The sequence below is a fragment of the Aulonocara sp. 'chitande type north' Nkhata Bay genome, linkage group LG8 (genome assembly GCF_057382095.1).
Source record: "Aulonocara sp. 'chitande type north' Nkhata Bay isolate Kocher_YH1m ecotype deep benthic linkage group LG8, A_spYH_male_GT1.1, whole genome shotgun sequence".
Classification (NCBI taxonomy): Eukaryota; Metazoa; Chordata; class Actinopteri; order Cichliformes; family Cichlidae; genus Aulonocara; species Aulonocara sp. 'chitande type north' Nkhata Bay.
The window spans coordinates 19,411,923-19,427,465 of NC_141351.1; the positions used below are offsets into that span (position 1 = coordinate 19,411,923).

The 15,543-nt window shown below is 39.4% G+C and overlaps 1 protein-coding gene across 2 annotated transcripts in view; it reads right to left on the reverse strand.

The window, feature by feature from the left end:
- Positions 1-15,543, reverse strand: part of kif19 (kinesin family member 19) — a 36,408-nt gene that overhangs the window by 12,174 nt on the left and 8,691 nt on the right. For both annotated transcript variants that reach the window (XM_086304152.1, XM_086304151.1), the window contains exons 3-5: positions 3,554-3,664; positions 3,352-3,439; positions 2,611-2,747 (exon numbers count right to left, since the gene is read on the reverse strand). In XM_086304152.1, the coding sequence (XP_086160278.1) occupies positions 2,611-2,747; positions 3,352-3,439; positions 3,554-3,664 (336 nt within the window). The remainder of the gene's footprint in view (positions 1-2,610; positions 2,748-3,351; positions 3,440-3,553; positions 3,665-15,543) is intronic.

Sequence of the window (15,543 nt, forward strand, 5' to 3'; positions counted from 1 at the left end):
TTTCTCTGCACGTTCGGTGAACAGAACAGCCACCACATCCCTTTTTAAGTGCCCATCAACCAAGTCAGTTCATGTGTCCAGATGACCTAAACTGAATGCCAATTATAATTTCTATTCACACTGCAAATCATGTGATTAAGTTTGAGTTTTCATGAACATTTTCTGGATGATCCTAAACTTTATAAATAAAGAAAGATAACACAGTAAATGGGAGAAAATAGTTTTTGAACATTTCAGAGATTTCTCAGCCCTTCAGTGCATTTGATGTTGTTACAAAAAGCCACATTTCCAACAATAAGAATCATTTGAAGATCCAAAACATACAGGCCAGTAACATATACTAGTCGAAACCCCCCCAAACAAAACACAAAAACAAATAGGCAATGCAAGCTTTAAGTCATGACTGCATTTTCTGTTAGTACAACATTTTAATCTTTTAGATACCCAACTGCCAGGGTTCTGGGTCTCCTGACCCAGCATGTTTAGTTCTTTGCGATTTTTGTATTATTGTACTTGTGTGAGGTATTCTATGGTTTCTAAGTTCGATCCCTTGCCCTTCATGTTTCTCTGTGTCCCCTCTGTTCTGTGTAAGTCTGTGTCTGCATGTTTGAGTTTCCCTCTGTGTCTTTCGGGTCTTAGAGTCCTCTGCCTTATGGTTTATGTCTCTGCGTTTCTTAGTTGCTGTCTCCACCGTGTCAAGTTCGCGTCTCTGTGTCATACTTCCTGTTTTACTTTGAAGGTCCATGTCTTATGTGAATGCATCCTGCTTTGCTTGTCTCGTCAGTCCTGATTATTCTCCCAGTTGTGCCCACCTTCTGTGTCTCATTCCCCTCGTTACTTTCCAGTGTATTTAAACCCTGTGTTTCTCGTTGCTGGACCGTTGCCGACCCTCGTCAGTGTAACCCCAGCGCAGTTACCTCGAGAGTGTTTTCTCAGCGATTTGCCTTTATAATCACTTCGTGTCTCTGTGTACAGATTCCCTGGACCAACCCCTGTGTTACCTGAGTGATTGGAGTGTGAAGAGGTATGTGAGGAGTGGACGGAGTGTGTGTGTGTGACTTTCAGCATCTTTCCCGTTCGTGTGTGGACCCCCGGAGCCCGGCTTTCCCCTCACCTTTGTAAATAGATCACCTGGTGTATTGTAATAAAGACTCCTGTGCTTTCAAGACCTAGAGCCTGCGCGTGAGTCCGTTCAGTCCCGTTGTGACACAAACATATTCTGTCAGTAGTTTTCAGTTGTGATCAACTGGTTTCAGTCAGTGGCAGGATTGATGTGTTTACTGAACACAAATGAACTCTCTTGTACAGTCCAGAATCAATCAGTTTATTGTATTTTCAAGCCAATGCTCTCCAAACACAAAAGAACAGTGTACACACAACACTGTCATCAGTGCCACCATGCCGTGACTGACTGAAATTGGCTAAGGCTGAGCTACTGGCATGCTGGATGCTGACATGAGTGTCCAAAGCTGTTCCTGCAGCCTCGCATATCCATGAGAGTACTATCACAGATCTGATTCCTCTTGACGAAAATCGGAGTGGTGAGCGGTACCAAGCTGAGGTGTTAGATAGAGCTTGACCATTATAATGGTGGGACTCATATCCCTGGGGCTGATACGTTTACATTTACTGAAATATCAGAATCAGCTTTTATAACAACAGATAAATGAAAATGTTAAAAAGTCAAAACACTCTTCAATCCTGAGTGTTCACGCTGTATAATTTGTCGAGCAAAGGGTACTTTGAAACTTCCCTGTAGGCGACACCTTTCGCCAGAAACACAACAATTAATTGATCTGAGGAGAGTCGGCCAGAACTTAAATAAGTTATTCCCAAGCTGTTGTGACAAAAAAAACAAAAAAAACAAGATAATATGACAATGCAGTTCACAAACTATCTTAGCAAGGATTCATAAATTTCTATGCACATCACAGGTTCAGGAAATTCATTTAAGTTTCATGTGTTTGACAAAAACAAAAAATATCAGCTCATACATTGAAGTTTTAAATCTTCAAATATTGCTATCAGTCTTAAAAATCCTACATCAGGTGGATCTGGAAACTTGCTTAGTCCAGGTGCTGATGGGTGACTGCTTGTATCACTTCCAGAGGTCACCTCATTTGAAATGTTTTGTATATCTATACTGCATATATGTGCATATATTATAAGTTCCATTGCATAATATAAAAATGTATCTAACAATCTTATTCTCTCTCTCTCTCTCTCTCTACTGGGCTGCAGATAAGGATGCCCAGCTCACTTCAGATGTGACATGGATGCCAGAAAAAAGTAAAGCGATAGCTGTATCTGCCTACTACGGGCATTAATTAACAACATCAAATGTTACAAGAACAGTGTGAAGTCCCCCCCCCCCAAATAAAAGAGACAAAACCAAAAAACAAAATCCCGTTTGAACAGTAGACAGAACCAGCGATGGATATCTAATGTTCATACCTCAAGAAATTAGTGGTAATTACTGAGTGAGCAATCAGAGTAATGGATCTAACATTTAGGGTCTCACTGCAGAGCAATTAGATGTGTCATTACTTGAGAGTTCGTGATAAGAATACAGGTCTAGAGAGAAATTCTTTTAAAAATGAAAATCCTTACTTCCAGATAGGACATGGACACACTGTACAGCATGTCATCACTGGTCTCCTCAATGGCACGGAACAGGTCATTCAGAGTTCGAACATAGATGCCTGGCTCCTTGTCAGTCCCTAACATGGTGTATGTCTTTCCACAACCTGAAAACAAAATATAATGCCTCTCATAGACCCAGTCTTAACCATGTAGTGAGCACCCAGTGACGGACAAAATTAGCTACAGAGGTGAATTTGTGAAAAAACATTTTAAAGTATAAATAAATGCCAATCATTTGCTCCTAACCTGTTAACTTTGTAGTTTCAAGGAGGAAACAACATGCATACACATGAGTGGCTACAACCTCTGTGCTTACTTTCCACAAGAGGAGGCCAAGAGTAGAGCTTGTGTGCGAGAAATGGCCAGGCAGAAGGCAAAAAATGAAAGCAAGAGAAAGGTGGGAAACTTGATGGAGCAATGGCTCTCTACTAGTCTTTGACAGCCTGTGACTACCCGCTGGAAATGTGGGATGCAGAGCATGACTCATTTTCTAATCAGGCCTTTGCTAAAATCAAAAGTGAAACAGGTGTTAATAAGATGTCTACCTTTTCCCAAGAGCTTGCTGAATAGCTCTCTGGCTCAGGCTGACAACAGGTCAGGAGGGTTGCACATGTAATTACTGTATGATACACCTATGAGCACTGAGACTGAGTACTAAGAAATATATTTGGTTCTTGTTCAATGCACATACACTCGCACAAAACAAACCTGTGGGTCCATAGGCAAACACAGTGGCATTGTAGCCTGATATAAGGCCCTCAATTAGGCCTTTTGTTGTTGCCCGGTACACTTCCTCCTGTATAGGGAGAAGAAAGGGTTCAGGCCATACATAAACAGCTACACATCAATATGAATACAGTGCGAGATTTGCATAAATTTATTTTCGTTTTTTCTTTAACTCCTGACAAACCTGACTAGCGGAGAAGTCAAATGCTACATCAAACATGTAAGTCTTCTCCCTCGAGCGATTGGCACGCAAGATGTCGTCTGGGTCCTCCATGGGGTCCATCAGAACCACCATCTAATGATGAAGAAAATGGTTAAGATACAGGAAAATAAGACAGGCCTTTGCAGGCAAGGGGCTAAACACTATTGACATCAGCGAGGCCATTGAACTTAGTAATGTGTTTGTTGTGTAGACAGTATGGTTTACTTTTAATAACAGTGGAAAGATGTGCTAATGAGCAAATGGGCTCTCTATTCAGTGACATTAGGTCCAGCTTGAAAGTGTGGCAAAGATAAATGACAAGAAGGTCAGCTGAAAGGCTACTGAAGCGTATTTCTGCTGGGATTAGATGGATGACTGTTCACTAATCATTACAATATCTCATAAGTGCAGGAAAACAAATATAAACGACCGCTCAGTTTCCAGGACTAGCTAACACAAAATAAAGATATGTCTCTTTGTGGCAGATCACTGCAGATGCAAGTTTCTGTTGAGCCCCTTACTGTGCTGTACATCTGGAAAAACGAGATAGCCATTTGCTTGATGTCCCCCTTCAGGCCAATGAGATGAGCTCCAGTACCTACTTAATGATCATAAAACACCATGCTCCAAGTGTGTCCATTTGGATTTATTTTACTACATTTATGTCTTCTAGTAGGTTTTAGCATTCAATTACCTTTTGTGACTATTTTAAAGGTTCCAGTTCACCATCTCGCCAACCTTTATAGTTTCCACATTTGCTAAAACAGCTGTTGGTGTTAAATGACTGAATTGACTGTTTGTGACAGTGAAGAGGAATGTTCTGTGTAGTAGTATCAACTTACACCAATTTGTAACAGCATTTCTGTATTTTCTTGAATTAAAGGTGCATGTAATTAGCACTAAATTATATGTGTATAGACATATACACATACATACGCACACACTAATTACTGGGGATTCTCCATAATCTGTTAATGTGGTCACAGGGGCAAACATACTACGGTTTTACCACAGATGATATTTTAATATATTCAGATCCAAATTAAAGATGTACAAAAAAAAGCAATTGTGCAACTTCACTTTTGTGCACCTTTGAGCCTAAATGTTAAAAGTAAAAACTTTAGTTAGTATAACTTCTTCCACCTATATATTATTAAAGTTAATGGTAAGAAATTGCATGTGAAAAATGACAATGCCGGCGGAAGCTATTTCCTCCAGGAAATGAAAGCCACTTCTTGTGACAAATACAGTCCCCTCTACACTCATTTCACAGCTTGTATGTAGAATATGCATTTATGGAAATGGGAATCCACTCAGGCCATCTGTCTGAATCATGGTCATAGAACAAAAAGCAGCTCACATGGCAAAGACAGTCATGCAGTAAAGAGACAAACTTCAGTTTTTTTAGGGAGAAAATTGGAAACATTGGTGTTAAAAATATGCTTTTGTACATGTGACAGCCACGGTGGCAGATATTACACTGAATGTGAATAAGCACTGAAATGTCACATTCTTCTAATTGTTCGGTTTCACAAAACTAGTCCATTATCACTAGTAAATCACATCTCTGAAAAAGAATATTTCAGAAACAATGCAGAAACAGAACATCACGACATCAGGAAAAATATATTACAATAAGGATGACAAATCTCGGGCTCAGAGTGGTTCCAACTGACTTGGTGTGATTGTACACAGCTGAAGGAAAATTAGTTTTCTCACAGTATTGTAGGTTTGAATCTCGTGCAACTGACCTGGGAGAAAAATTAATAAAAACAGAGAGCACTTAAGTTTATCTTAGATATGACTATGGGGGGGCTAGGGGTTTGTCAGCTGACCAGCTCCTTTCAGCAGTGGGCCTTGAGAGTCCTCTGAGGCCTGAAGCACCCGGCATGTTTGATGACCCCCCCCCCCACTCTTCCAACCCCACCAACCACTGAACCGCTCACTTTGAAGCCTCTCAATTGAAATTCAAGAGAGCGTGGGGGGGGTTCCACTTTTAATAAACTGGGAACAACAGATGAAGGCGGGGAGCATGGCAGGCGTACGCAGGTTGCAATCAGAAAAGAGGGGGGACAAAGAGAAGAGTAAAGTATTAAGAAAAAGAGAGTAAACATCGAAGGCATACAACTATTTGTTCTTTGAATTTATATCGTTACTTTTTCAGTTAGTATTTTTTCTATGGCATACACGTGAATGCCCCAATGTCCTTTCGACACAAAGATAACATGTCCAACAACTGATGCCCATTCTTCCTCTTTCCCTAACTTCCTCCGTCTCCTGTAGCACCCAGATACCATGACGTACAAGCTCTGATCGCATTTCATAGAAAAGATACTGTGAACAACGTAGTACTTCTCTTGGGTGCTCTTAAGCCACTTAGTCTCAGTCAATGTGATGACCTTCACAGACAATGTGAGTGTAGTCAGAAGAATTATTCTGGCAAAGAGCAGCAAAGACACAAAAAGTGTGTAATTGAACATCTAATAATAAAATAAATGTATCAAAGTGGTCAGGAGCAAAAGAGGCCATGCCAGTTGTAGTTACACCCAAGTGAGGGAGTGTTTTTGCCCACCTCTTAAGAGAAACCGCTAGTCCCAGCGGTGACAAGAGGTGTAGGCAGGAAGGCCCGGGATAGACAGTCAGGCAAACAATAGTGACCCTTTCTGGCATTAACCTATTGTGACCATGGTAAAATGTAACTTTAACTCTAGATAGATGTTGTCAACCACAATTCCTCTTTCAGTCATCTTTCTATGATCTGAACTACACCTGCCACAACAGAGAAGGGAGTGAGGGAAAATAAAAAATTTAGTTCAATTCAGTTTTATTTATTTATCATCATCTGAAAACACTTATTCTTGTAAGAAAAAGAGCACAACATTAAACATAGATTTGCAACAGTAAAGTGATCCTTTATGAGTGAGCATTTGGCAACACTGAGGAGAAAAACAATCTTTAAAAGAAGCAGCAGAAATGATCACTTTGCTATAAATAGTTTTTGTTGTTCTTGTACACAACAAATGCATAAAACGAGTGTTTTCACATTTTCTGCACCCCTGGAAAGACTTTTTGGAGGTGGGGGCTAAAAAGTACCAGTTCAAATGTAAACAAAAACTATAATGGAGTAAAATGTTTCCTTTTTGAAGTTAGTTGGTTTTATGTTGAAAAGCGACATAGCTTGTTTATATATGCAAGGCATATATTAACTTGTATATATGCTTGTGTAATTTTGTTGCTTGAAAAAGCTGATGAGCACACAGCAGTGCTGTTACATAATAGCAAGTATCAAATGCATGCTTTCATGCACAGTTCTGTTTCTGTGTATGCGCTTGGGAAATCATTAGGGACCAAGGGTGTTGATAACACATATAGTCCCATCTGTCATCTGTGTTTCTTGAGTTACAGTACAGGCTACCTTCCCACAGCTCCACCCATGAACATCCACACACAGCATCTGCTGCTTGGAAAGATTCTATACTATTAATTTTCTTAAGTCTCCTGATAAGACTTTAAGGTGCTGGCTCTAGTGTCAGTACACTGTGTGCCTAACCTTCCTGGGTTTAGAAGTTCTCGACACAGACGGCCTTTACCGTAGGTTGTTCTCTGTATTTAATTAAGAGGCTTCTGAGAAGTGTCTGAGGTTAGGTACAGGTCAGTATTAGCCCTTGAGCACTGACGTCTAGCGTACAGAACAGGTTAAGAAACGCTTAGAAACGTAGTGTTCTTGACATTAGCTTTATACACATCCTCCCTCTTTCCGGTTTTTGCTCACAGTTACATGGAAACGTACTCAAACACTCAAAGCGAAAGAAGCATGTTGATGTGTATAAGATGAAAAAGACAGAGTTTTAACGCACTTATGAAACACAGTATGTTTGAGCACAAAGAAATTCACCTATACAAAAGGTACGTAATTTATTTCCCCACAAGAACCGATTAATCACATTTTGCCACCATGAGCACATTTGGCAAATGTTAAGATGAATTGATGAAACTGTTAAAATGGCAAAATGAGCCTTAAAATAGTTAATCAAACTCATGAGCTTACTTGAGGCGAAGCTGTGAGTCAGTGAACAGCTGCACAGCAACCATTCTCCAAACACAACTGCTACAATACAGCGAGCACATAGATCATTATAAGGGCCTATGTGTTTGCTGTTAACGATCAAAGTAAAGGACAGGCCAAAACTGTGATAGTATAGTAACAGTCAATTTGCCATCACGTCCATTAATGGCTTAGCACTCTGATGATAACAACCAATTGCAGCAGCCAGTGTGTGATTTCTAAACCTCTACCAAAATGGTTAAACTTATGGGTAGTGGTCAAACCATGATCTTTCAAAGATCCGGAAAGACACAATTTTAGATGTTTGACGTCAAAACAAGACTTTCCACTCAGTTCTAAATTGGCTCTTGTTGTTATTTCTACCAGGACCAATCGCCCCTTTTCACTGGCTGCTGACTTATTCATGGGCACCTCTGAAGGAGACATCAATTTTGACACAAGTGGGCTAGAAGCCCGATGCGCCTGAGAAAAGCACAAAGTGAAAAGGAAAGCAATTTCCTGGTTGACAGCCTCTACAAGCATGGTGTCATTTTTAGCAGTTTTAATCATGGTGTCACAATGGACATCGCATGCTACAGCCACTTTTCATTTGGATGCAGCGCGTGACTCATTTTAACTTGACCTCGGAGGCTGGCAAAAAGAAAATGATCAGAGCGTGAATTTATACACGGTGGCTAAGAAAAAAAGAGGCTATAAAATATTTATAGTATCTCAAGGATCAGCCAAAGTCCGACAACAGCTTGCTTATGAGGCGACATGAACCCAATTAGCATGATGGCATTATCTATACACCTGCAATAAACAGTGTGGTGAGATGGAGCAGTGCTGCCTGGTGCTTTTCTTGGCTGATGTGATTGATGATCCACAAGACTTGCTGTTGGGGTCATTACACCAGCAGGATTGACTTGGTTGGCCATCCTGCTGACTATAGCACAGCTAGCCCCCACCGTAGATCTATAATTCAAAGCCTGGATGTGGTGCGGTTTCACTAGCGAGCCAGCCCTGGTTGCTTCTCCCTATCATGTGCCAAATGGAAAATGCTGCCAAGACGGGAAACAAAAGTCAGAAGTCTAGAGATCAACCAGTTTTCTAAGCACTATTTCATTACACCTAGATAATGGTTAGGGTCACTAAGAAAATAACAAAGCAAAATCTGAAAACACTACACTAGAAGCAAAACCCTTTTCCTGTCTTGTACTAATCGTATAATTATTTTCAGGCTTTGGTGTAGTGCATTGCTAGCAGGTAAAATTAAGGAAAACCTGATGAAATGTTGTGAGATATTTTAAGGTTAATTAACAAAAACCTTATACATCAATGAAGCAGCAACAACTGACGCAATAACCAAAGATAGCACAGATGAGAAATCTAAAGAACTGACACCAAAAATGTTAAGATGCTGTCTGAATTAGAGTGAATTGGCTTCAGTGTTGATGAGGTAACATCCCTTAATCAGAATCAGAATCTTTTATTAATCCCTAAGGAAATTATGTGAACAGTTCGTAATGCATGCTTTGAAAAGATGTATTTGTGATAGATTGTGGTCACCCTGAAAGAACTTTCCCACTATGACAAGAAGCACAGCACCGACAGAAGTTACAGTTACAGAATATTATATATATATATATATATATACACACACACACACACACACACACACACACATACACATACATATATAAATACAGAGACAAATATAAATAAAATATACGAAGGGGATAAATAGAATAAATAGGAATAAAAATAAAAATACAAGTGAATTGCACATTTCAAGTATTGAGGTCTATTGCACCATTGACTATTTACAAAAAGTATTGCACAAGGTATTGTACGGTGAGGTGAAGAGGCACTACAGCTTAGTTGTTCCCCCCTCCTTTGTCCTTCAGTTTCCCCTCCCTCTCCCCTCCAGAGAGGAGACAGATAAATTAAAAGTGCAGTTGAAATGTCTGCTAAAATAGAGCTGCTAATATGTTTAAAGACTCTCCCTGCTGACTTCAACTGAGCCACTGGCAGAAAAAGGAAATGCCAGCCACATTAGGTCTACAATGCAGTCCTTTTATTGTCATGCAGGTATTCATCTCTTTATTTATTAAAGGACAGGTACCCGTCAGAATATGAAATAAATGTATTAATCTCTGTGTGACGACTCTGCTCTCTGTGTGTATTTCAGTAGTCCCTGCTAATATCTTCTGGCTGCACAATCACATAACAGTAGATTTGCTTAACAATGCCATCTACATGCTGTGTCAAGAATACTGAAGAAGAATAAAAGGACTGAGATCAGAAAAAGAATGCAAGCGGGTCTAAGCTGTGACCTTTACAAGGCAACCTTTCAAGCTGCTCTGTCAGCAACGCAACCAAAGCTTTGGAAAATCCAACGGGCACAATTGCAGCTGGTTATCTGATAGAAACCCTCGGCACTGCCCTCTGCACCCCAACAATGCTACTGTATATCCCGTTTCAGAGGCTCTCTATGATTGGAGGTGTGTGCTGGATCACAGTATACCTGATACAGTGTGCCTGATAGCAAGGTCTGCTCTTCTATTTGATGTTATATAAGATGTCTGGCCGTGGCTAACGAAGGCCAAATCATTACAGTCAGATGTAATTCCGACTGAGATGTTCAATAATACACGCAATAGTACTTTCAGCCTCTTGCACAATGCAGCAAGACGTCTTTTAAGCTGAAGAATTGGGTGAGAGAAATTACTTCATTTTGTCCCTTTTAAACTTCCAATTTTCCTCGCTTCACTCATCACTCCCATCATTTCTTTTTTATATAGCACAGATGCATTATTAAACAGCACAGGCACGGATTGTTAAAAAGGACTGAAAGAACAATGCAGCAATCTGTCATCCAAAAAAGCAATTCGCTAAACATCCAGATCACAATTCAGTGTGAAGATGTCAAGTATCTTCACACTGTCATAAATTATACTCTAAAATAAAACAATCAACCCATTAACCACTTTTATTTTGTTTCTTGTGTTAAAAATGTCATGTTTGGGAGATAACATGCAAGCCAACAGAAGACAATGACAAAAGAGTAAACTCAACGCCAAGAGGTAATTAGGCTGATTACCAGAAAAGCTATTACATGACAACGTGGTACCATCACAAACAAACATCCAGGAGTACACCAGCTGGCAGAAACCCATAGTAGCGCTGTGCCAGAGGCTGGTGGCTTTTTAAAGGCCAGAAGTAAACTCAAGGCCAAGGGCCGGAGGTCTGGCATAACACACAAACTAGGGCAATCACCAGTTATCCAGGCAATAACACACAGACGCAGACTCAAACACATACTACACAGAAACAAGCTACAATTCCGAGGTTGATATGGGTTAACATCTAGCTTCACATTTATCATGTGTCGGAGAACTTAAAGAGTCAACTTTAAGATTATTTCTTTAGGATAAAAAGGAAACATTTGAATGAAAATCAATTCCAATTGAAATCAGAAAAATTAAAACTGACCTGTACACAGATTTCTCCATTCCTTTCTTATATATATATATATATATATATATATATATATATATATATATATATATATATATTATAAATGGTAAAAGTCTTCTGTGTGCCAGGATTTCAGATATAAATATGCCAGCATTTTTCCATTTACACCTTTGATGTTCTGCTTTTTGGCAAAGATGATGTGGATCATCCATAGCAGATTAACCTCTAATAATAAACAGACCGGACAAACAAACAGTGTAAAATAACTTCATTTTTTTTAAGTGTGTATATTTGCTTTGTTATTTGTTCCTCATTTGTTTCATTGTAATGACTGTTACAATTATCAAAAGGAATTATCACAGGAGTAAGATGACTCTCCTTCTTTCTAGTATAATAGAATAAAAGCTGAAAAAACATGTTGGTGAGTAATGGCCTTTGGAGGATCCTTCCAGATGAAGGCAGCAGCAAGCTGTGCAAGGGTCCATTTAGTACAGAGCTGAGTTAACTTCACACCCATGTTCACACATAATGACAGTAATAGCAAAATGGTGCTCGACAGCATGCTATTTTCAGCCTTTCAGTGAATTTTGCTACCATCATGACATGACAGAAGGAGATGTTGTCCGTGTAAAACACAAAAGAAACCATTACTTCTTCCAAGTCCTTTTTGGAGGCATGGCAGACAATCAACTTTCTCCAAGGTTTCAAAAATACACTCCACTCTCTTTTTTGAAGTTAACTGAAAGCTTGAATGTACTAAAGAGGTATAGGCAAAAGAAAAACTGTAAGCAGCCCCATGAAAGTGTTGAGTTCATTAAACAAACAAACAAAAAAAAAACTAAAGTGGAGTTTGGAATTGACAAACTGTCTAAATTGAACATCCTTTAAAAATGTCAGTATGCAAATTAGATTGTTAAAAGCTTCTGGGTGAGCTCAGGAAGCACAACTGTACTAAATCAACCAGAGTTTTTTAGCTTACTCTATATTGGATTTTCAGTTGAGTTCCTAGGTAATACTTAATAATTTAACAATGCAAATGAAAGGGTTTTTAAAAAATCCATTGTATTTGAATTAAAAGGAAAAAATACCGGTCGTTATCAGTGGTCATCATCCACCCAGTAGATTCTATGGTATCAATTTGAAAATCCTACGTCAGCTCCCTCTCAATTAATCAAGTTCGCAAAGTTGGGTGACGACTATACCCCTTCAGGCTTTTATGGTTTAGGGGTGATAAAAATGATGTTTTCATCATATATAATTAGGGATGGGTACCAGCACCGGTCCAGACATAAACGGTAGTAACTAGGGGTGGGTTTTTATAATCGATTCATCGATTAAAATCGATTCTGGCTTGGATAACGTAAAATCGATTCATTTAAATCCTGAATCGATTTTTTTAATATAAATTTATTTTGCTTGAAATGCCAGAATCTTTGGTGACATCTCACAAAATTTCAAGAACCACCAAACAGTTAAGACAGTAAATGAGAGCAGGTACACGGATTCTGCACATAGACTTAAACACACAGTGCGACCCGCGGATCAGAATCAGTTAGATGTCGCCTTTCTCACGGTTGGGGCTGAAAGCCGACAGCTCGCTGATCCTGATGTTTCGGCGGGTCCACGCTTTGTGTTCACGCCCTTTTTGCGCCGATTCTAAAGCTGTTAGTTTGATCTCTCTCCAAACAATATTGACCGAACCAGCAGCAAAAGAAGATCCAAACGATTCACATAAAATCGTCATGAATTCACTCTGACTTTTACTGTTTTGCTTCCACCGCGATGCACAGCTCTCTCTCTCTCTCTCCCTCCCCCCCCTCTCTCTCTCTGTACTTCAAGAACAGTTTCCCTTTCTTCATTATTCGCTTGCTTGTTACGCACCAGTCTACCGTAGTTTACAGCGCTGTCAGCCGCTGTTTTTTTCCCTTTTACATTCTTCCGAAAAGAAAACCTCATTTCTGCTGTTCAATACTGAACAAATTTAAACTTTTTACAATTATTCAAAATGCAAAACGCTTAACCGTGTCTCTAATAAAACCGCTGTAACTTCAGAGGTAATGTTCATATGTTGATTAATGGTTTTCTTTCGTTTTTGATGTACTGCAGAATATTTTTTATAAAATCCCAGGCCAGGAAAATCACCTTCATGTTTTTCTGTGTTTTATCTTCAGCTACTTTGACACAAAGGCATCTGCTGTGATGCTCACACCTTTGATAAAGTCTTGCGTGTGTCAGCTTCCTTTTTATTGATACAAAAATATGTAAATGTACTGATTTGAATTATAATATTTCTGACTGTCAAAATTTCCCAGATTTAAATCGAATCGAATCGAATTAAATCGAATTAAATCGAATCGTGGATCGAATCGATTCGGGACCTTGTGAATCGGAATTGAATCGATTCTAGAAATCAGTGACGATACCCAGCCCTAGTAGTAACCAGACCAAAAAGCAGTGCACATTTTGGTGCTTTTTGGTCTGGAATATTTTATTATATTAATAATAAAATATTATTAATATTTTTAAAATGATAGCGGCACACACGAAAAATTTTGAAGCACAAACCAGCACAAATGTAGCACAAACGTTTAACATCAATTTTGTTTGATTTGGGTAATGTGGGGGGGCTGGTTGACCTTAGACCTTTACATTTTCATTAATATATTTAAAACAGAAGCAGCACAAATTACAATTTTAGCAGCACAAACATAGCACAACTGATTGACACCAATTTTGTTTGATTCCATTAATATGGGGGGGCTGGTTGACCTCCGGTGACCTCTAGAAATTTTTATTAATATCTTTAAAATGATAGCGGCACAAAAGAACATTTTTGCAGCACAAACCAGCACAAAGGTAGCACAAACGTTTGATACCACTTTTGTTGGATTTGAATAAGGTGGGGGGCAACTCAACTTCACTCACATTGCAACAAGTGCTTTAAGGTGATACTGTGCAAAGGAGGTAACACCTCAAATCTGACGACGAACCTGGTGACGCATAGTGTTTTTTTAAAAGCCGAGAAATGCACCGTATTTGATAGCTTGCTGCGAGACCTCACACCTCACACATCTTCTGCGGGTGTGGTGCCTGTTATCGGTCCCGGAGTTAGCAACATCCCCCAAGAACCCGAAGAGGAGACTCCTGGTCCCTAGCCCTGCCAGTGTAGCAGAAATGATGACGGATGATGATGATGGCAGCAGCGGCCATTCTTCTCTGCGTGAGTAGCTTAATGTTGTTCGTGTGTAATTTACGTTAAGTAGGCTAACCACGTTATTACATTAATGCATGTAAGGTGAACTAGGAAACATCATCATAGCTACATGCAGCTGTCCTCTTGTTTGATGGCAGATACTCCCTTCACCCTGGCCAAAAAGGCTAAAATGACCAAAGAAAAAGTGGAAAACAGCTAAACATGAGAGGTTTTTGGACAAAGTTTGTGTTTTTTCCATTATTTAAAAAACACAAACACAAAAGAGTGATACCATATATGCCCTATAGCTGCAGAAAAGGCTAACATTGTTATCTTTTTACAAAAAAAACAGCTAAACATGAGAGGTTTTTGGACCAAGTTTGTGTTCTCCAGTCTTTAAGCACTGGTTCGAGCACCGTTTAAGCACCGGCACCATTTCAAAAGTACCGGTTTGGCACCGGTATTGGATAAAACCTAAACGATACCCATCCTTATATATAATACATTTATTGTGCAGCTCTTAAAGCTACACAATAAATGGAGACATGACTCACCTACATCACCTTTTCATAATTACCATCCTTGCAGAAAAGGTAAGTTTTCTATTCTCTGACTCAGTGCTATGATTGAACATTTTCCTCTGATTCTTGTTTTAATTGTCCAATGTAGGCAATTTTCGGGAAAGGCAGTCTCATGGATGAGCCCCACCAGAGAGACAACATGTTGTTATGACTGTAGTAATACGGTAAAAGCCCCCATAGAGACTGGTTCCCACTAGATCATTAATACCCAAGGCATGCAATTCTTTGTAAACACCCTGTAATGGTTAGCTGAAAATCTGTCCATCTCAAATACAATCTCTTTTCTTCCTATTTTTATTTCCCTCAGTCTTTTTTGGCATACTTGTTTCTCTTCCCACTCAAAAATTTGACTCTTCCACAACTGATATTTTAAATTTATTGCTTTTTCAGCTCTGGCTAGAGTTATCTCAGCCATTGTGTAAAAGCTTTTTTACCTAATAGTTTTGCCACAATGGACAAATTCTTGCCTGTCACCTATTAAAGCGAGCACATCTATGGCCCTGCCTTTAGAGAGCGCATGATGAGAGGGCACCGAGAGGGATCACTCACAGCACACGCAAACATGCACGATCCAAAGGAGGGTGTAGTGAGAAAGCTAACTCGAGGTCAGGTGTGAGAATAAGGAAAGCAAAGATTATCCACTTTTCTGGAACAGGCTGTCTATTTGGATTGA